This window comes from Pholcus phalangioides, unplaced genomic scaffold (assembly GCF_987345545.1).
Source record: "Pholcus phalangioides strain wild (caught in Gottingen) unplaced genomic scaffold, Ppha-v1.0 ptg000007l_1, whole genome shotgun sequence".
Lineage (NCBI taxonomy): Eukaryota > Metazoa > Arthropoda > Arachnida > Araneae > Pholcidae > Pholcus > Pholcus phalangioides.
This window is the reverse complement of record NW_028301600.1, coordinates 4,059,436-4,083,302: the sequence shown is the minus strand read 5'-3', so window position 1 is coordinate 4,083,302 and position 23,867 is coordinate 4,059,436. Positions and strand designations below refer to the sequence as shown.

The following is a 23,867-nucleotide window of genomic DNA, read 5'->3' as shown; positions in this document are numbered from 1 at the left end:
ATGGTTATTGTGAAACCAAAAAATGATGCGTCTCAGTCATCATCGCATGAAATATGCCTCGCCCTTTAGTCTAAAATTGAAAAGTTAACTAATGAGGTGCAAGAACTAAAATGAGCTAGAAGTCAACAATGCTCGACCAGTACAAAAATATCCTCTAAAATAGATCTCTACGAAAATATCTCGGAATAATAAATTTTTACCGGTGATTTATTCCCAGTGCTGTGAAAACACAAGCTATTCTCAATGACTACCTCAAGGGCAGCAAGAAAAACGACAAATCTCCAATCGAGTGGTCTGAAGAAGCTATTGCAGCATTCAAGTCAACCAAGCAACAGCTCATTGATATGTCACCATTCTCGCTCATCCGTCTCCTGATGCAGAACTTGCTGTAATGGTCGACACATCCGATATGGCTGTTGGAGGAGTTGTTCAGCAGAACGTTAACAATGATTGGCAGCCGCTAAGCTTCTTCTCTCAACGACTGACTCCAATTCAGACTCGTAACAGCACACGCGACCGAGAACTTCTCGCTGCATATTCAACAATAAAGCATTTCCGTTACTTCCTTGAAGACAGAAAATTCACACTCTACACAGATCATTGTCCTCTCATTTTCACTACTCAGCAAAAAGCAGAAAAGGCTTCTCCTCGTCAAATACGCCATCTGGAATTCATATTTCAGTTCACAACAGACATACAACATATCTCGGGTAAAGACAATGTGATAGCTGATACCTTGTCCAGACTTGACGAAATTCATATGCCTCAAACTGTGGACTACACTCAAATGGCTAAAGCACAGGAAGATGACGATGAACTGATCAAGATACTTTCTTCAAACACAAGTCTCAAACTTCAAAAATTTCCAGTTTTTAGTTCCAACTTACAAATCTACTGTGATGTTTCCACTGGACAAAACAGACCGTATGTTCCAGAGTGCTTCCGGAAAACTCTTTTCAACTCTGTTCATGGACTTTCACATCCTGGCATCCAAGCTACTGCCACAACTATTGCAAAAAAATTTGTTTGGCCATCAATCAAAAAAAATTGCAAAACATGGGCAAAATCCTGTCTGACATGTCAGAAGTCCAAGATACACAAGCATACCAGAGCACCTGTGGGACATTATCTACCAGTTTCCAAGCGTTTTGATGAAGTACATTTGGATATCATCTGTCCATTACCCTCTTCAGAAGGACATCAGTATTGCATAACCTTGATTGACAGGTTCACGAGATGGCCTGAAGCCATACCAGTTCCAGATATTCGAGCCGACACAGTGGTAGCTGCGATATACAACGGATGGATCGCTCGCTTTGGTGTTCCTAGTGTCATTACTACCGACAAAGGTTCCCAATTTGAGTCCCACCTCTTTACAGAACTGTCGCACATCATCGGATTCACGAGATGACGCACCACTGTTTATAATCTGAAATGCACCGGTTTCATCGAAAGATGGCATCGAACCCTGAAAGCTGCAATCAGATGTCACAGCAATAAGCAGTGGACTCGGGTGTTGCCAACGTGCCAGGAGATTTTCTCGATACATCTGCTTCATCTCCATCTTCTTCTGATTTCATTCAACATATTCAAGACAATTTCAATGACATTAGACCAGCTCCGCCGTCAAGGCATTTAACACTGCATGTTTTCGTCTCTTTAGCGTTAAACACACACCTGTCATAGTGTATTCATTCATACGGACACTGTGAGAAAAACCTTTCAAGCTCCATACGAAGGTCCATACAAAGTCACCACAAGGACTGAGCAATATTATACTCTCTCAGTAAACGGTAAATAAAAAAACATCTCTACAAACCAGTTGAAACCCTGCTTCACACACAGAGAACGTCAACTCATCTCAAGTCACTGGAAATCCTAACGAAAATCAAGCACCTCATCCGAAGACTTCACAACCTCTTCATGCCAAGAAAAAGGTTCATTTCAACACAGACAGTGAAGACTTCGAGTGTGACTGATAAATTGAAACTTCAATGACAGACTCGTTCTGGAAGACCCATCAAACAACCTTCTCGTTACGCATCGCTCTCTTCTGTTCACTAGAGGGGGAGTAATGTAGTGTCTTCCCAGCACTTAAAAAAATTATTTTCCTCTTTGTGGCAACACCACAAAAACGTCAAGATCGTCTGGCCAGAGAGCTATTATTGTTTACATCTGCCGGTCGCATCTTTGTACATGCCCCTGTCTCGTCCAAATCGTGTATTATTTTACCTTTGTTTATATTTGCAAATAAATAATTGTTTTATTGTTTAATCTACAGTTTCGAATAATATAGTTATGTCCCAAAGCCAGCTCCCATAACAATAAATCCACCCTTTACACTGATTTCTAACGTGGAAAAGCCTGCTTTTAAGAAAAATTTTGTTACAATTTCAGAATGCAACTGCTTTACTACATATGGTTTATCAAAACCTCAGCATCTAGTACAGAAATGGCTTTTAATAATCTAAGGGTATATGATGAATGAACATTTCCAAGCATACATTGCATAAAATATTTTGGTGGAGCACTTTTAGCATTTTGTATGATCCTTTGGTCTATTGGTCACCAAACATTGGCAGTGTTTCTGTGAAATTTTCCATTAAAGGATACAAATTTCCTTTTATTTTTAATATTTCCATGTTAGACAGGTTCCGTTTAAACCAAGTTTTTAAATATGGATTTTGGCATTCAAATCATGGGACCACAATTTTTTTTCCTTTGAAGACAGGTTTTACTATATTACAGTGAAAAAATTTAAATATTGAAAGAAAATACCCTTCATTTGCTATATTAACCAATTTCTGTTAATTTAAATGCTTTTTAAAGGGTGGCAATTCAAAATTTCTCTGGAAGAAAAGTTTTGTGCCCCCACCAAAGGTTGTTCCTGCATATGCCCCCCTTGATTCTTATACTCCAGTTCGTATGGAATACAGTAGACTCTCGGTAACTCGATACGTGGATAACTCGACATCTATTATTCCCTTGGTTGGCCCAATACTAATTTCAATGAAGGGGAAACTCTCTAACTCGACACATGTTTGGCTTAACTCCACTTAAGTCGACTACGACTTTTGTCCCTTTACTACAACTGGTTTTTACAATTGCCCGTGTTTTACCATTCTAAGAATTTTTTGACATTGTCCATGGGTACTTCAATAATTCTTTGTTTCTTTGTTCTACATGATGGGTCCCTTTTTTGCGCTATGGGTGGGGGGCGTGCATGTGAAGAATGAATGTTTGAAGCCTCTTGGCCGGCCTATCATTTTAGTGCATTTCCAGGACAGGTCTTTCATTCTTTTCACGGTCCGAAGAAGTGTGGATGATCCCTAAAGTGTGGTGTGATCCCTATTGGATGTTGAAATTGTCAACATCCAATAGGGATAAAAATCTTATCTATTGTAAGTTTTGATATTGTCTATCGTGGAGAATGCTTTTGGCGTAACTCAGTTTTACGATTTCTTGGAAAAGGAGTAAAAGAAAAAGATCTAAAGCCTGGTTAGATGCTGAATATGTCATTTGGTTATCATTGTGAGTATCAACGGCCGTGAATGCAATGGCTCCACGTGAACTTCATACTTTAACTTTAAAATCAAAAGTTGAAATTTTCAAAAAAACTAGAATCAGGAAAACTCAGAGTGAACTCGCTGAAGAATATGGAGTTGCACGGAACCCATTTCAACATTAGCTAAAAATGAGGGAAATTTTTTTCAGAATTTGAGAATCATATGGCCAAGCAGAAAACGCATAAGAAATCATAATTCAGCGATGTAGAGGAAGCAACTCTTTTGTGGTTCAAATCCCTAAATCTCACTCAATCCCATTATCAGGACATACATTCAAGGAAAGCAAAAGATTTTGCAAAAAATCTCAATCAAGGAAATTAGGAATTATCCTAAGTATGAAAACTTTTTACAGAAAATTACAGACAAAAAATTTGTGGATGTTAGAATGGACGCAAAAATTTCTGTTTTAGATGCAGTTGAAATGATTGATTCTGCATGGAACTCAGGCACGAGTGCCACGATTCGGAACTGCTTCTGTCATGTTGGTTTTTGTTCTCAGTCTTTGGAGAATGATTATTTCTCCAAAGAAAATTAATTAATTAAAATAAAAAGATTATTTCTCCTGAAGATTCCTCCCAGATAAAGTGTGAAGAAAGTATAAATAGCATTATGGGTGATTGTATCGACAATGAATTCGTGAGTATTGACTCTGATCTTGTAACTTCAAGACTTTTAGCAGACGATGATATTCCAGAATCAATCACCCAAAGCAAGTGCTTCATGTTTCGAAGAAATAGAATTACACACACAGAAAGTTCAGATGAAGAAGTATCTGCACCATCTCTCCATGATGCACTAAAAACTGTAGATATGATACGTCACTTCCTACACAGTCAGGAAAAAACCGAACAATCACGGTATAAACTGAATAGTATATAGAAAATTTTTTGTTTTCTCTTCGGAAAGAAAAACAAGCAAATATACTTGATTATTTTTCATGAGGTAAATTTTTTTATACGTTTTGATTCTATTTTGAAACAACCCTGAATTAAAATTAATGAGAATTAACATTTTATTTAATACAATTGTTAGAATGTATATAATTACATACACAAAAACGATCTGACAAAAATTTAGTGAAACTCTGCTAACTCGACATCCGCTTAAGTCGACATGTTTGTCGATACTTTTGGGGTGTTGAGTTACCGAGAGTCTACTGTATTTGAGTTTTATATATATATATATATATATATAATTTTTCTTTGTAATTTATTGTGTTTATTTTTTCTTCAGTGATCCAGTTTTTTTATTTCTTTTGGGTTCCATCTTAACTTATTTTGTTCATATATAAGAATTTGATGTTAATAGATTGTTAGAAAGAATTTGATATTTTTGTTTTTCAAAAGAATTGTTTATATTTATGTTGCATGCATCTTTCTTCTTGGACAATCCTGGTTTTATTTGTTAATAAAAGGCCACTGGCCTGTGCTCGTGTTGGCCTATGTGTTAAGAAGGCCTTGAGTTTTCCCTAATAGACTATATAAAAAGGAATAAAGAAAAATTGTCTCACATCAATGAACTGGAAGAACGCTTCAATACGAGAATCAACATAAGATGGTGATTTATCAGACTGCACTACTACTCGTACACCCTGAACTCCATTTGATCTTCTAGGACCACTGCTAACAATGTAGCCTTTGTAAAAAAAATGCAGAATAAATTTAAGAATCATATTAGCAAAATTAAGATATAAATAATCTTTTACAAATACAAATACAACGCCACAACAGGCAAAATGCCCAACGAGGTGGCTGAGAAAAAGATGCCCATAAAAATATGGATGTCATATATTTCAAAAATACAGCAACCCAATTAAAAATGCAATTAACACAAATTATAAACAATATATACACATGATAAAATATTATACAATGCCCATAAAGTATACTTATGGTTGTCTTATTCTAAGTATGGATAGCTTCTCGATTTACCCCAACATGTTTATCGTATTTCTTTTTAAACGTGTCAATTGTGTTACAATATACTACCTCTGGGGGTAAACTATTCCATTTATTAACAACCCTATTAGAGAAAAATTCCCTGCGACACCATAACCTTGCATTGTCCCTCACCAATCGATACTGGTGTCCCCTTGTAAAAGCAGTCGATTGGCGGTGTACTAAAAGTTCATGGTTCATCCTATCCATCCCATTGAAAATTTTGAACACTTCGATCATATCTCCTCGACACCTGCGTTCATCCAATGTAAACATATTCAAAAAATGAAGTCTCTCTTCATAACTCAAGCCCTGTGTGCCATAAGGACACGCGTAGCTCTTCTCTGCACCCCTTCAACCAAGTCTATGCCCCTCTGTAGGTATGGTCTCCAAAACCTTACAGCATACTCCAGTCCAGGACGAACTAAGCCTCGAAAAAGTGGAAGAATGACTTCAGGAAAACGTGAAGAGACTTTTTTGAAAATGAGACCAAGCATTCTATTCGCTTTTTTGACCACAGTTGAACAATGTTCCGAAAACTCAAGCCGCTCGTCAATGAGAATTCCCAAATCGGTGACCCTAGTTACATCCGGGATAGTGACACCATTCAACTCGTAAGAGAACCGTGGGTTGTTCGAACCAAAATGAGCGACTATGCACTTATCAACGCTAAAGGTCATGCTCCATTCATTTGCCCATGCTGCAATCCTGTTTTATCAATTATTAAAGCATGAAAACATTTTTCTGCTTATTCTACTTATGTATGTTGTGGAATCCCCCCACAAACCAAAAAAAAACTTCTTTCACATGTAATATTGCATGCATAACAGTATTTGTTAAAGTTGACTGACACATTGAAGAAATTCATAAAAGAAATTTTGCTTTTTTCAAAAATTTAAAAATTTCTAATGATAATTTAATACTTCCACAGTTGTCCATTATCATGAAATTTCATAAAGATTCTGTTCAATTGAGATACGCTACATGTAATACTAACAGTTACAATCGCAAAATTGGTTTAAAATTTTTCACATTCTTAAAATAATTCTTAATGAAACAGACACTGAAAAAAAACTGGTTTTATTATTAACAACAATAAAAAGTCTTGGAATTTTTAATAAATGGGAATATCTAATCAATTGAAATATATGATTTTGAGAATTTATTCACTAACATTCCACACAATGAAATATTAGGAATTTATCAATTTTTATACGACATATATTGAAAGCTGCATCAAATTAGATAAAAATGATTAAATAAATTTACCAAAATTCTGCATTTTTGAAAATTATTTATTTAACAGCATTAATATATTCAAGCAAGTTACTGGTATTCCTTTTGGTACCAGTTTCCCAAGTGCATTTGCTAATATCTTTTTACAATACTATGAAAAATCAATTTCTGAAAAATTACTAGATTTAGATCTATAGATGATCTAATACAGTGATTCCCAACATGGGCGTTAACGCCCCCTGGGAGGCGATGGAATGTTCCAGGGGGGAGGAGAAGCTACAGGTATAGCATAGGATTCTATGGGTAAGATTGCGTTGGGGGGGGCGCTGGGAGAAAAAAATTTCTGATGAAGGGAGTGATGGGACAATAAAGGTTGGGAAACTATGATCTAATACATCTTAATTTCAAAATTTTCATGAAAGTAATACTTAAATGTATTATTCAAATACTCTTAATCTTAAAAAATCTAACAATATGACATTATTCAAGCCAATTTTCTGGATTTAAAGATTAAAACTTCTATTAAAATAGCTTTTTTTCCATCGGTATTTATAGCAAAAAAATGATTTTAAATTTAAACTCAATTTTTTAACTAATTTAAACTCTAATATAGGTAAAATAATTTTTGAAAATATTATTTTCTCTCAATTGATCGGAATTAAAAATATTTTTAATAATACTAAGGATTATTTGAATACACTGAATAACTTTAAGAAAACTATAGTTGGCAATGGCTGTACTGCTTCTTTTTCAAATCTCTACATCCAGGGCCACATTGAAGCTGTAGTGAGTGGTCCCACCAGATGAAGATTTTTACCTCTCTGCATTTCTATACAGTGGCGTCGGAGCTGGGGGTGCTGTGGGTGCTCGAGCACCCACACTCTTTTGTAGAATGGGGCAGAGCACCCACAGAATTGATTCAGAAATAAAAATCTCATGCATAGATTTTTCATTTTTTTTAAAAATACCAAACGTGGAAAAAAAATCCAAAAGAAAAAAGAACTGCCTATTTTTTTCTTGAATCTTGCTGGAGCCTCTGGTTTCAAAACAACTGATATAGCCTTTAAAGGCACCGATAAAGGAAGATAAAGAGGACCCACCCTTCTTTCTCACAATTTTTGCTTGTGTCAAAGATTCCCGGTTTTTGCCTAAGGGATGGAGGGTATCCAGACACCATATGTTTTACAAGTGGTATCGGAACCCGGGGGTGCTATGGCTGCTTGAGCACCCACAGTTTAGAACGGGAACCATTTTTACTGATTGCTTTCGTAAAAAAACTAACAAAAAAAATTTTTTTCACCCTATACTAGTCTTACGCTGTTGGTTTGTTTTATCTATACACGAGTCCAATAGTTAATTGCATGGTCAAGCACCTACGAAGGGTATTTTCATAGAGAAAGAAAGAGCACACATCCTTTTTTTTTTCTAGATTGTGTCTCAGCAGGCGTGCCTCCTTTGCCTCAGGGGTAAAAGCGTGTTTTATTACAATAAATGAAATTCCCCATTGACGGGTAGATCCAGACACATGTTTTCAGAGGACCAAGTGAATGCATGAAGAGAATGCTGTTTTTTTTTAGAAAAATTTGTCTCCTTGTTTGCGACTGATACTGGCGGATATATGGTAGTAATTTGTTTATGTGATCATGACAGAGTGGCTTGGCCATTTATGCCATTCATGATATTTCCTTTGAACTGTTAAGCAATAATTCCATTTATACAGTATCAAGTGGTTCTCGAAGGTTTGTCAACCCTCTTTTTCCTAGCCATCGTTTCTCTGTGGCCTTCTAGAATGTGGCCTAGACAAAGAAAAAAAAATTTAGAGCACGGAACTGACACGCATCAATGTTGCAAACTAGCAGTGACACCCTATAGAACTGCTTGAAAACCACTGAACACTTTGACAACCACTGCAGTGGTTTCCAAAGTGTGCCTCGAGGTTAAATAGCATGCTATTTAAAATTATTTATGTAAAAAACTTTATATTAATAGATAGCAAAAGGTTTCATGCTGGGCAGGGGCGGTTTTGGTGCTAAATAAAAAAAAAGAATTCTAGCAGAAAAACTCGGAAAAAATATTTTGTCTGTCAGACACCAACATGAAGAAAACATTAAGGGGAGTGGAAATTGCCAATCGTCCGGTCCCGAGCCCGTACACTGGGGAAGGGGCAAACGTTGCGTTGCATTTTATATTCATTAACTATTGCTGGTGCTCAGCTCCCCTCACAAAATTTATTTGCGGGAAAGTTCTGGCACCACTGGGTTCCAGCACCTATGTATCAATAAAATTCAAACTGTAAATGATTTGTAGGACAGAAGTAATTCTTTTAAAGCATTTTATCTAGTTCAAAAATACAGCGGCGGGTTCTCGGGGTCATTTTACAACTTATACGCCAGAAGAGAGCCAAAATTACGTCTCACACTATTGACAGTTTAGTCAGGAGTCGCCCTTAATTGATGCTGGGACCCCACACCCTGGTATCAAGCCGTTCCAGGTTTGCTTCTTTCACTGAATCCCAGACCTGGATTTTTCGTGCCTACCCCCCCTCCCCAAATGTAAATACTGTGTTTAGTGCAAAGTAGAAACTAGACTTCCTATTTTTTAGAACAAGCACTGCGTCAACATAGTAGTTAGTCTTTTCGCTTGTAGTAGGCAAGAAAAATATTTGTTAAAACTTCCTTGCTAGATGCTCAGAACTTCTCAGCATGGCCCACACAGTCAAAGGGCTTATATCCCTGAGGAGACAGAGCCCGGGCCATGTCTGGTCTGACAGATGCTCAGAACTGAATCGCAATAGCATGCAATTTAGTTAATTACTAGAATTTACTTGGGGAGTGAAGAGAATCATGGCTCTCCCGAATTCGGGGCTGACAGAGCTCCAGCCAAAGCCTCCTAGAGAGACTCCAGAGCCTCCTATAAAGTAGTATTAAGGAGGCTTTGCTCTAGCCCAGGAGCCCAGTTTTTCACCTTACAACAAATTCTCTTTGCAGGGGCCCATGAAAAGTCTGGTCTGGGAGTCCTGCTGCAGCATGTGGGAGGCCATGACTGGGGGGGGGGGGGAGTACAGGGAATATCGTACGAAAAATCTTGCGTTACTAACGTTAAAAAATTTGCATTTCAAAATGAAAGAATTTTAAATATTATAGATATTTTTCTTCGAATTTTTTAAATCATCAATTTCTGATCACCCGAGGAAGAGCAAGACCGTCTTTGTCCTTTCTCTGCGTGCACTTCTGGAGCCACGGTTTCACATTTGAAATGATATTTTTGACTTTTGAAATTAAACAGTGCCGAGTAGAGTAGTGTTAGATACAGAAGGTCAATTTTTAAAAACATTCTTTTAATTAACTTTGATAAAGAATTTGTTCTAATTAATTTATTAGATAATTTGTGCATGTTTTTTGCATATGCAGGTATATGTGGGGGATATTTTTTGTAAATGAAATATGCACTAAGAAATAAAAAATATTCATTTTAAAACTTTTTCAGGTTTTTAAGAGTATATTTTGGGTTTTAATGCATATTTCGGCATTTTTAAGTGCATATTTGCATATTTTTAGAGCATATTTCGTCACTTTTTTAGTGCATATAATCCGAGCTCTAGTTATGACTAAACAAAAAACCAAAAAGAGAAAGAAAGAAAACTTACCTTGGCTAATCTCCCAGATCTCTTTCGTATTTTTAGAAGAAAAAATGTTTTGACTGTGTAACTGTATTGGACTGATGATTCTCGGAGAAAACTAATTTCTGTTTGATTGGACGCGGTAACTTACCTAAATTACCATATAAAGATCGTTTGAGGTGTCACGAGTTCGATACCCAATTTGTCCTTGTCAGAAACATTCCTGACACAGGGGGAACAACAGAAACAACCACATGACCACAGAAAAAGATTTCCACTGGGGAAGCCCCACACGGAGGGGTTAGTGCACCAGCCTCTCGGTGAGTATAAAAAAGGCTGCCATTTGGAATCGGTAATAAATTATAGGTCCCGGTCTAATTCGCACTCGTGTGCAGAAAATGGCAGTGGTGCGACAAATATACGAAACATAAATATAAGGAAAACAATATACAATAAAACTATGCATTTTATCTAGCTGAGAAAACATTTGCGAATTTTCGGAGTCTCTTTACTGATGCGCCAAAGGGACACTGAACCAATGTTTCGTATGGATGAAAAATTTCTCTTGGTTCACCCTGCCCAAAATATACAGCAGCGGCTCTCAACTTTTTTTGTGACGCGAGCTGTTTTTAGTTCATTATTTCCATGACGGAGCACTGCACACAAGCCTCTTTCTATTTATCAGATTCAACAATTTATTTTGTTGCCCTGGAGCAACCTCAAGTGTACATGGAACCATAAGGGCTCTGTGGAGCACTGGTTGAGAACCGCTGTTATACAGGGTTTCTACAAAAATATAAACATGAAAAAAATCGAAATATTTTTTTTTACAAATACATTCTCAATTTTTTATATCCTTCAGAGAAGGGGACCCCCCCCCCCACTGTACACCGGTGTGAGCACCCACGGGTTGAAAATACTTCTGACGCCCCTGCTTCTATAAGTAACTTTTTTTACCCTGCTACTTATTCATTTATATATTTCTACATCTTTTCAATACATTATCTGCATTTGATTTAACTAATGTTTCAAATTTGCATGTTTCATTTCAAATTTTGTTTCTTCATATTTTATGCTACTGGACATCTAGTGTACTACAGGATAAAATGTAAGGGGGGTGAGTACTTTTAGGCCTAGCGTAGGTACTCTCAGAAACATTCTGGCTCTGACTAGTCTGGGTGTTCCCTCCATGATGAATCCAGCACTGGCCTTGGATACTCATTTCACGATTTCAAAATTTTCTTAAATTCACATTTTTTGATTCAAAATTTATTTTCTTTATTTCTGTTGTGCTTACTCTCAGCATTTGTGCTATAGTACAGTCGCTGCTCGATTTTTAAACCTCCAATTTAAAAAATTCATGTTTTTTACAAACTCCTCTTCTGGGGGGTTGCTATACTATTGTTATATAAAGGTAATATACTATTACTATTCTTTCAAACGTCTTTCCCATTTACAAACTTTTGAATTCACACTCTTTTTTTTCCTGTCCGAGCAGGTTTATAAAAACAAGTGTCGACTCTATATTGTATTTGTATTATTTTCACTATATATATCAAGCCATACAGCTGTATTGGGCACTGATGTTGATTTTTTATGATTAGTATTAAGTATTACATCTGTTATTTGTTTCTTCAAAATTTCTGCTTGGATGTACAAAGGGATCACATAATTCCCCTTGCCGCATTTTGCTGTCAAACTGTTGGTCCTAGCGGCATACCTTCAATTAGAAAAGTATCCAAATAATGTGTAGAACTCCCATACATCATTCATGTTGCAAGGGGGTTGTTTAGTTATTAAAATATAAAGATTAACTTTTTTTAAATGAGCACCGTCTTCAAAAACCTAATTAGAAAGTTGTTGCCTTGTCTCTCTTGAGGCCAACAAAGAAAATGCTATGTTTCTGAGTGCAATATACACTGAGATATTTGAATTGAAAAATAGAACAGCATCAACAAAGGAAAGATGTGTTCTCTGCTAGTTTATGCTTTTTTTTCCCCCAGCTTTTCTCCAATTTTTCAATTCAAATATCTCAGTGAATATTGCACTTAAAAATGTGTGATTTTTTTCATTGGTATCAAGAGAGACAGGGTAACAACTTTCTAACTGGGTTTTTTAGGACAGGGTGTCCATATAAAACGTTAATTTTTATACTTTAATAACAATAGAACCCCTTACAATATGAATGATGCATCCAAGTTCTACGTGTTACATGGATGCATTTCCCAATCGGAAGTATGCCTCTAGGATCAACAATACGCCAGTAGAATGCAGCAAGGGGAATTATGGGGACACATTATGGATTTAACACCCTGCATAAATACAGGGTGTTATCCTGAAGTGGCAATAAACTCAGAGGGGTGATATTAGGCATTAAGCAGAACAAAAACTGCCAGAGAACATGCTATAGCAAACCATGTTTAGTCAGGGCCATCTTAAGAGCATCATGGCCCCGGGACAAGTGATTTTTCTGAGGCCCCCGGGCCGTGTGTTAAGACAGCACTGCGTTTACTCAGTGAAAATCACAAAAATACTTATGAACAGTGTGACTTCAAGGGGGACAAAAGGCCAATAATGATTGAAAAAACATTTAACAGCATGATTACAACACTGGCTTTGGTGTACAAAATAAGTACAAAAAAGTAAAATTAATAAGTAGAAAAACCATTTACTTGACAGTATGATTACATTGCAGCCTGTATAGCACATTTCAATGTCAGAAAATAGACGAAGAGGAATTATTACAGGAATTGTTTGAAGTTGCAGCAGCGAAGGTCAGCGAACAGCGACAGAGTAACAATTGTCAGATGCGCTCAAAGATACTGGGTGTATCTGTAATATAATCATTAGAACCCGGCGCAAAAGTCCACTTTTGATTCAATCTGATTGGTGGTTTGGGTTAAATATTTTGCTTACCTGTCAGAATATGTATAAAAACTTATTTTTGTTTTCCCGGAGGTCGATCACGATTATCGTACGATCGGCGATTGCAACAGACTCATCTAAGTTGTTTTGTTGTCATTTTGGAGTGCCGAATGTTTCAATTTGAAATATGTAAATTTCGCTGATATTTCGGCTGTGACATATTTTTTTTGTATCCTGGGACATAAGGTACGATTATGCCATGAAAAATACCAGTTCCTTAATGTATGAATACTTGTTTCAAGTCAGTTGCGATCTGCTCTTTCCAACTGAAGCTAACATGAAGTGAATTTGCTAATTAATCATGCTGAGGTACTTTTACTGGCTGGTACTTTACAAAATAATGTTTACTTTGAGCTCTATTGCAGACCAAGTGGGGGCGATCTTGTTGAGGACAATAGAGCCCTTTGCTTATGGCGGCTGTTGCTGATTTCAAAGTCGACACGATGTAGGGTCGTGGTGAACGTCTGATGATGACTGTATATTGGGCGATCCTCTATGATAATGCACTAAGGCTTGGAGGTGACACAGTTTGCCAAAACTGCCATTGGATAACCACTCAGGGAGCTCGGTTGATTCATCTATGACGTGGCTTCGCGCCCATAACTAACGAACTGGTTCCTGAGGAAAGCCGATGATTTCCCATTGTCAAAGAGGACTGAAATGCTCAACTTTATATTGAGAACTGTGGACTGCTAGACCTTTTTGGTGAGATCGGGAAATTTTATTGTAATAAAAACTGATTCATAAAATATTTAGATTGGAACAAAGATTCATACTGTCAAGCAAACCAGTAAACTTAATTGTTAATGTTAAAAGTGTTTAATTGTTAATAGTGGAAAAAATAAATAACTTTTGCTAGAAATGGCTCATTTTTTTCATTTTGCTGTCTTGCAATTTCGATCCGATATGAATCCGGGAATGCACCATTCATCGTTGCATATCCTCAACTTCTATTTTTGAGATTTCACAGTCTAAGCATGGTTTGTAATGCCATGTTCTATGACAATTTTTTTTCTATCGATTCCTAATATTGTAGAGTATCGCCCCTTGAACTATATGTTCCGTTCATTGTTATGTCACCACAAACCCCCTAGTGACTAACACTAGTTGATTCATCGGGAGAAGATCTGGTTGTCATTCGGGATTCACACAGTAATGATGTGTAATGATATATAATTCATGTGTAATGATATATAATTCATGTGTAATGATATATAATTCATGTGTAATGATATATAATGCATGTGTAATGATATATAATTCACGTGTAATGATATATAATTCACGTGTAATGATATATAATTTATAACACAGTGAAATAATGTATGTAATGAAAATACATTATTTTCAAATACCTTACCTCATGGCGGACTTCCGCGAACCTCCATCCGTAATAATAGTCCCATGATCTCAATAATATTAGCCATGTTGACATCGTAGATTCTCCATCTTGTCTAGATTGTTGCCACCCAAAAATGCCATAGTGCTCAAAATATTCAATGCCACGTGTCCATATGCAAAACAAATCAATGACTGTAGCGTATTCGTCAGCTACACACATCCTGAGATTCTTACATCATTAAAAAAGTCTTTGGGCAAATTCAAGAAAACATTGGCAACTTTTAGATTAAGTCATTTATGTACACATATTTCACACTTTTAAATGACATGAGATTCATTTCATTCCATATTATAGTTAAAATGTATTAGCCATGATCTCGTATATAACACAGAACAATCTCACACCAGTTTACGTCGATGACAATCCTCTTAACCAGAGAAATCGCCATGATTTCTCTGTAGGGTGAGACCATGAGATCAATTATCCCACTTCGATCGGCAAAAATTCATGATCACAGTCATAAGATCAGCATAATGAGGATGTGGCACACAATGGCAATGGGATGTTAGTGGATCATCTCAATGATCTCACCAAATGATGACAGCCATCACTATTCACAATGAGTTCCAAGTGAACCATGGAAGACAGACTCGTTGACAAATAGACATATATCACATCACAGGAAGACGTCTGATACTGAAGTCGAACCACATTATCACAAATATAACTTTACAAAATCATCGATGAATTAATGAGAGAAATCATGATTACTAAGGACTGACCAGCCAAGTAGTAGGATGCACTTCACTTTGAAGATATTAAACATTTTTAGTAACTTATGTTTAAATTGGATGAACACAGGTGTCGGGGAGATATGATCGAAGTATTCAAAATTTTCAACAGGATGGATAGGATGGGCCATGAATTATTAGTACACCGCTAATCGACTGCTTTCACAAGGAGACACCAGTATCGATTGGTAAGTGACAATGCGAGGTTATGGTGTCGCAGGGAATTTTTCTCTAATAGGGTTGTTAATAAATGGAATAGCTTACCCCCCGGAGGTAAATTGTAACACAATTGACACATTTAAAAAGAAATACGAGAAACATGTTGGGGTAAATCGAGAAGTTATCCATACCCTGCATAAGGCAACCATAAGTATAGTATTCTTGTGGGCACACATTGTATAATATTTCATCATGTATACATGTTGTTTGCAATCACATTTTTGATTGGGTTGTTGTATTTTTGAAATATAAGACATCCATATTTATTATGGGCATCTTTTTCTCAGCCACCTTATTGGGCATTTTGCCTGTTGTGACATTGTATTTGTATTTGTATAACTGCAACAACATCACATGATGTTAGTACATTATTGTGAAGAGCTTTACCACTCAACACCCGAAGCTGCTCACAAATGAGAGTCGTTCGAAGAACACTGTATGAAAGAATGGGACGATGTTGTGTCTTCCTGGACTATTTATAGCAGAGGAGAATGGGTTTGTTTTCAGACCAATCGGAGTAAGGCTGGCATTGAGTGCATGAAGAAATAGATGACATCATTCAATCGATTTGCATACAAATACGTGGCATGGATAATTTTTAAACACTATTAAATTTTTTGTGAAGTCTCAACAAGATGGAGGAAGTTGATCAGTTCTCCACGATCTTTAGGTGGCTATGTCAATTTGAGATCATGGAGCTATTATTATGGAACAGAAGCTCACGGGTACCTCTGCTCATAAGGCAAGATATTTAATAACAATATAATTCCTTTCCGTCACATATATATACTTCAACACAATGAAATAACATAATATTATACATAAACAAAAAATATATTCTCATAAATCCCATGACTCGACAAGGTCTTCTCCCGAGGGATCAATTAGTGTAAGTTGCTAGGGGTTTAGTTGTGACATGCCATTGGTGAAAAATGGAACATACGACCCCATAAAGGCGATATGTTACATGACATCATAAGTTTCTTTATGCGCCAGAGGTCAACCATATGCCAATTGGGCCGAGATCAAACCAGTTCTCATCAGCTATAAATAGTCTGGGAAGGAAACAGAAATCACATTCATTCATTTTCTGACTTGCTCTAGTGGTGTTGACAGCTTCATGTGTTGAGCGGTTGATGCTCTTCACTTAACATACTAACATGTAAGGTAGTTGTGATCTTTTAACCATGTGATATTAATTTCTACTAAGTGAAACGCAAGTTACTACAAAAGGCTGGTTTGTTCTTATTAATAATGTTTTCAGTGATCAATTCATTAATGTTCTCATAAATATTCTAGTTGAGGTGAAGTAGTTCGATCTGGATAAGTGATGTACTCCTATGTTCAGGAGCATGTCTAGCTGTTGATAAGTCAGTCTTCCATAGTTCTCATTGGATCTGATTACGAGCAAGGATGGACACTAGCTGGTTAGATCATTTGGAGAAAAAAAAAGATCTAATATATGTATTCATCTTGCTGAATTACTAATACTTCAATGTCTGTGCCTTCAACATAATCAATCAGGGCCGCAACTAGATGCTTGGTCACCCGGGGCAAGCGCGCATTTTGATGCCCCTTGTAATGTTGAAGGCGAGGTTTCAGAATAAAATTTGCACCCCCTTGCCTTGGGTCCAGCGCCCGGGGCACGAGTCAGTGTTGCTAGACTGACCCAGTATATGTGATCCTGAGCTCTTGTCCTCCAAAATGGTGATTCTTCGATTGTCTTCAGTTCTTACAGTAAAGTTGCGATGACCAATTAGGTCAAGCAGATTGTCATCAACATAACTGGGTGAGATCGTTCTTTGAAACATAATGAGATCATGGCTGACGTACTTTGATGTTAAAATTAAGTTAACAAAATTAATGTAACTTGTTATTTGTACTTGGTAACTGAATAAATGACTTGATTTGAACCTTGTCACTATTTTCATTGAAATTGCCTGAAAATTTACTAGATGGATGTAAGAATCACAGGAAAGTAGATGAGTAGAACGATACAATATCACCCCTAAGTTCGTTGCCACCTCAAGGCAACACCCTGTATATGGCAATGCAGGTAAACTAGTACAGGCATCCCTTTGCTTCATGTTAGGGGCAGAGCATGATGACTGAGTTGAAGAAAAAACAATGATCAAAGTCCATTTTGAACTCTAACTTTTATTCCATAAAAGTTGCAAGTTAAAAAAAAACAAGATCATTTACGATCATCAAAAAATAAAACGGCTGCCAAATAACAACCGGCAGTCTAAGAGAGGAAAACATAATCCTGACATACATGCGGAAAAAGAACAGACACACACATAGAGAAAAACCAGTCTATATAAAGCCATGCTCCCATGAGGGTGAGAGCACGGCGCCACCAATTTACATTTTGGGTCATGCCAACCGGTTCCCCTGTGTGGAGAAAAAAAGGGGAAAAACATTCCAACAATACGCCCCTTTTTTCTTTTTTTTTCTCATTGAAAATAAATATTTACAATGAAAACAATTTTTCATTACACATAGGTTTTGTTAACATATCAGCGGTATTTTTCTTTCCACACACATGCAATAATCTAAATTCATTTTTTTTCTAATAAATCTTTAATAAAGGAAAATCTAATATCAATGAGTTTACTTCTACGATTTTTAACACAGTTCTTCAAAACATCTATCACACCCTGAATGTCACAATAAATAGTAAGAATATGCAGCAGTAAATTCAATTTTTCAAAATTTGGTATAACCAAATAACCTCTCTGACAGTTTCTGGTAATGCTACAAACTCTGCTACCATAGTTGAAATTGCTACAGATTTTTGTTTTGACAATTTTCAGGAAATCGGAACACCCTCTAGCAAAATAACATATCCGTACGTGGAACGACAGTCATGTCAGGAACGCCATTTGCCCCTCCAAAATATTTAAACTTCTGAAATCACATAGGTAGAATATTTCTCATTTTAATCATAGAGAAACACACTTTTCACTTTTAATCATCTCTTGCTTATCACTTTTTCATGTATATGATTAAAACTGATGCGTCATGAATTTTGTGTACACTGATGGCACCCAGACATTAAAACATAAATGAAGACATCATTCCATTCCCCACGCTTCAATTAACCAAATCAGAGCTTTTTTTTTTCATAATACACATAGAAGTAACTCTCAGTTATACTCACTTTCTTTGCGGCCGTTTTGTGTGAAGGTTTGCATATTACGTAGCTCCCTGGAGTGCTCATAATTCTTGAGCAGTACACCCCTTTAAAATATTGAAAATATAGCATTTAGTGCCTCTTGGACGTTTCTTGGCTGAAAGGGAGCCAGTGGAGATGAGCAGTACCTTGGCAAGTCCCATTTATTTTGTGTGTGTGTGACATTGCAACAGTTCATATACCAACAATATATTCTTTTACATTTGTGAAATGTTTTGTTAATTAAATTGATTCAATTTAAATACGGCACAAAGATGCAATTGCATATAATGTGTGTGTTTAACAGAATGTTTAATTGTAGTTTTATTCAGTGAATCTAAATATATTTGAAATGAAAAGAAGTAAAATAGAATCTATATCGCGGCACAACGTCAATCTTGATTATTTATTTGTGTATACATATATAATATATGCATTTTTTTTAATACTAATATGTCTGCGACCCACAGCCTCATGATAGTCATCTCTATCGGATGCCTAACTCACATCTGAATATGCAATCAAGTCCATATTTTTACTTTGATCTAAATTAATACAATAATGAGCAGTATTAACAATATAATTAAATACTTGATAATAATTTCCAATTATTATTCCATTATTCCATTATTCCAATTTCCAATAATTTCCAATGAATAACAGATGGTTTTTCACAATATTGCGATAATAGACTAACAGGGATACATGATATCGGGTCTCATCCTGTTTGCTACAAACAAATAAGCTCCTGATTAGTCTGAATAGAACATCAGTGATTTCAGAATCACTTCCTTGACACCCCTGAATTATAATACCTGTACTTGATGGAATGTTAGATTTACATTTGGGAATATTTTTGTAAATTTGTTGCATTCTCTCAATATAATTTTTTTGATGCATGATCAACTTATTTCCCAAATTTTTGAATTGTACTCCCAAAAATCATGAAATTGAATCCAAGTTTTTGAATTCAAATTTTGATTCTAACAAACTTATTACAATATTCAAGTTTACCTCATTTTTGCAAATACCGCCATATCATCAACGTATACTAAAACAATAACATTCCAATTATATACATATTTGACAATTTTTCAAAACCTAGTTATAAAAATGTTTTGCCCAATTCGAAAAACCACTGTCTTCTGGCCTGGTGTAGATATCGTATAACCCTTTTTTCAGTCTCAAAACATGATTTTCAAATCTCTGTACACAACGTCAAGTGTACAGTACAAATATGCATTTTTTATGTCTAAGTATCAATGAATCCAACATTTCAAAATAATTGAAATGATCCTGAATAACCTAACTAACATGAAATTCACTACTAGTGAATAAACATAAACATAGAAATAATCGTCATCTTCGACTTGTTGAAAACCTTGTGTGACTAGTCAGGCTTTATAATGTTTCACATTACCAAATTTTCCTTTTTGATTGTGTACACCTATCTGTTTCCCAAAATTTTTCCATCATCAGGTTTTGGGACTAGATCATACACATAATGCGTTTTCAGTGCTTTGATCTCTTCTTTCATCATGTTTTGCCACTCATCTTTCTGTGTGATGAATTTCTTTCTTCAAAGTGTGAATTAGGGATTTTTATGTCAACACAGTGAGCTTCTACATTCGTATACAATTCATTCAATGTATCATCATATATGTCATTTTCTCACTTTGTATCCCCCTCTAAAATCAAAATTGTGTAGATTTACACTAATCCCTTCTTGTTCACAACATTTTTGTACATTGTTTTTACTTCTAAGATGTATATTTTCTTCAGAACAATAAAAGACATCTTTCTTGCCTGCTGTATATCACTATTCTTTCTTGTTTTTACAATCATTTTCCATTTCACATCATATCACATTTTATGATTATCGATATGTCCTCTTCAGAATCTTCCATTTCCAGTTTCAAATTATTATGAAAGTCAACCAAAAAGGATTTTTTTTCTCTATGTTTTTGAGACTCTCTTTGAATTACTGTACCCATTGCAAATTCATTGAATTTTACATGCCTTGTCTCATTAACCTTGTCGGTTTTCAAAATCCAAACTCTATAGCCTTTTGTTTTTATTGCATAGCCAACAAAAACTCCCTTTTACGCTTTGCTATCTAGTTTGTCTCTATGTCTTTTAGGAATGAAGATGTATGCAAAACTTTTCCTATAACTTTCAAATATCTGATGGAAAATGTTCAAGGGTGCTTTACCTTTCAAAATTTTATGCAGGAATCTATTTATTAAATATTTCTGCGCATTCACAAGTTCTGCCAACATGTCTTCAGGGTTCATACACGGGGCCGCAACTAGATGCTTGGTCCGGGGCAAGCGCGCATTTTGACGCCCCCTTGTAATGTTGAAGAAGGGGTTTCAGAATGAAATTTGCGCTCCCTTGGGTCCACACGGGGCACGAGATCTGCCTGCTCCCACCTAGTTGCAGCCCTGTTCATACAAAATTTCCTAAATAAAAATTAAGGAGTTTTTAAAGAGTTTTCAATCAGTTTTTAAGAAGTCATGGCAAACTTCATAACTTACAAGTATTACAGCAAAAAAAAAGAGGGGCAGGGCACATATGCAAATTTATTTTTAATTTGCCAAACAAATTTTCCCTCTTCTCAAAAGTATAGACGTAGAAGTGGTTCAGAAATTACAACTCAGCATCATAAGAATTCATAAAATAATCAATCCACATACATACTTTTCTGTTGTCACCAAAGTGTCCTAAAACCTTCAAGTTTCGGTCAAAAATATAACTCATAACAGCATCACATAAATTATAAAAATCCTAAAAGTGATATTCATTCCCCTCCCCAATTATTCAAAATAAAAACCACATCTGACAGAGATTTTTCTTACAAAATTATTTATATTTGCAGCAACTCTTTATTCACCTCTCGCTCAAAGTGGATCAACACGTACAGAAATTCTTTAAAATTAAGTTTTTCAATTTTCCTTCTTGTTTTTCAGTTATATTCAGAAAGAAATTGTTGCAAAATGGGAGCAAATATCAGGACATTCAACACTATGTTTGGCGATTTAACACTCGGTATTTGGCGACATTGGAGATTTAACACTCGTTATTTGGCGACATTGGCGATTTAACACTCGTTATTTGGCGAAATTTACAAGTTAACACTCATAATTCGGCGGACTAGCTCTTTTAGTCATGAAATGGATTTTTTTCCCTCGAAACATCAGAATTTGACGCAATGACGGTCGACCATAGTAATTTCTGCTGCTTGCAGTGGCAATTTTTTTTTCTTTTCTTTTTTTGAAAACGGAAACTGTGGTCGGTTGTTGAAAAACACTAGAGTAAACCATCTTCAGTTGCACAATCAAGGACATGATCACAGTTTCACGATGAAAAGCCAGATGAGGGGTCAATAATTTGAATAAAGAGCTGTGGTTAGCACAATCCGATTTTCGGGGACAAAATCGAGAGCAGGAACTTGCTGGGAAAATCCAATACGCATCTAAATTAAATTTTAATAATCCAAATTTTGTAGAGGACTGAAAATACTCTTTCAAATTTTGCATAATTTTGTTTTCATAAAATAAAATAAAGCTTAAAAAAATAAAAAAATTTAATAATATTAACTAAAAATTTTTTTTTAAATATACCTCCTCTTAAAATTTTGAAGAGATGTGAAATTACTCTTCAAAATTATTTTCTCGGATATTTCTAAGTGCGACTATGGAAGATGGGGATGGGAGGAAGAGAGGGGGGTACTGAAGTACAAAGGAATAAAACACGCTCTCTGAAAAAATCGTTTCGTGGCACGTGAAAACAAAATTTTTTTTGTGCCCTTTTCTGAAAGTCTTTAAATTTAATGCACTGAGCACGTCATTGTACATACCATAGAGGAGAAAAATATAAGTATTTCTCTATTTCTCCTGTAAGGCCGGGATTACACTATAAAAGTTTTTAAAATTTTAAAAAGAAAATTCAACCAATAAGATTATCGGTTGCTTTTGCACAAATGTAACTATGAGCTTAATTGGTTGGAGTTTTCAAGTTTTATAAAAGGGATTTTATTAAACTTTTATAGCGTAATCCCGGCAGAAGGTACATACAAGGCAGGTATAAAAGTATTTTGAGGAGTTTCCAAGTACACAAAAAAAATTAAAATGCGCTATTTGACACAGAAAAAAACACTAGGAGCAAGATGTTAATTTTAGCACAGAGTTCCCACCAATGGTAGTAGCACCATTTTCTGGCAAGAATGATAGTTAGAACTTAGCTAACTTTTTTATTTCAATTTCATTGTCAATTTTTTCGACAGCAGAACAATCTTCTTTTCCCGTTTTTCCTCAGCATATCAGAAGTGGGTGTGGTCACTGTAGTCCGACCAATCAGGTGCCGTTATCTCTTAGCGGCACAGGTTGTCGGCAGAGCTGTTCCCACCCCCTACAGAGTGGCCTTGAAATCCTATAAAGAAATCTTCCCCGACACGCCTTGTTTTCTTTTTCCTTCTTTTTTTCGGGGACTTTCTTCATCATCAACCATTCATCAACCTTAGCAGGAAATATTCTAAGGCGGGGGAAAAGTCGACTTTTTTTTAGAAACAGCTGGAAGGCTTTTAAGGACCCTTAAAAAGGAAATGAAAATTAATGACTTTTTAAGGAGTTTTTAAGCACCGTACAAACCCTGGTCTTTTGGCAACAAGGACTCCTTTCATGAGGTTTCGATTATATCTTTCCATGATACTGTTGAGAAGATATTAGGATATTATTTATTCTGGGGAGTAGATATTAGTCCTTTCACTTTCGATTCCATTCTCTCTCAAATATGCCTCGAAATATTTAGCACAAAACTCTTAACCATTGTCGGATCTGATCCGTTTAATTTTTATCCCCATTTGCTGTTCCATTTTAGCTTGATATGATTTGAAACAGTTAAAAACCTTATTCTTATGTTTCAAAATATATGCAACTGCATACCAAGAAAAATTGTCAATTATGGTATAGAAATAGGCAGCTCCTCCTTTTGATAATACGGGTGCTGGTCTCCATAAGTCCATGTGACATAACTCTAATACATCGGTAGTCGTAACT

At 35.9% G+C, this 23,867-nt stretch overlaps 1 protein-coding gene across 7 annotated transcripts in view; it reads right to left on the bottom strand.

Moving 5' to 3' along the window:
• Positions 1–23,867, bottom strand: part of Ide (Insulin degrading metalloproteinase) — a 442,696-nt gene that overhangs the window by 44,933 nt on the left and 373,896 nt on the right. For all 7 annotated transcript variants that reach the window (XM_089232551.1, XM_089232550.1, XM_089232552.1 and 4 more), the window contains one exon: positions 5,077–5,201. In XM_089232551.1, the coding sequence (XP_089088677.1) occupies positions 5,077–5,201 (125 nt within the window). The remainder of the gene's footprint in view (positions 1–5,076; positions 5,202–23,867) is intronic.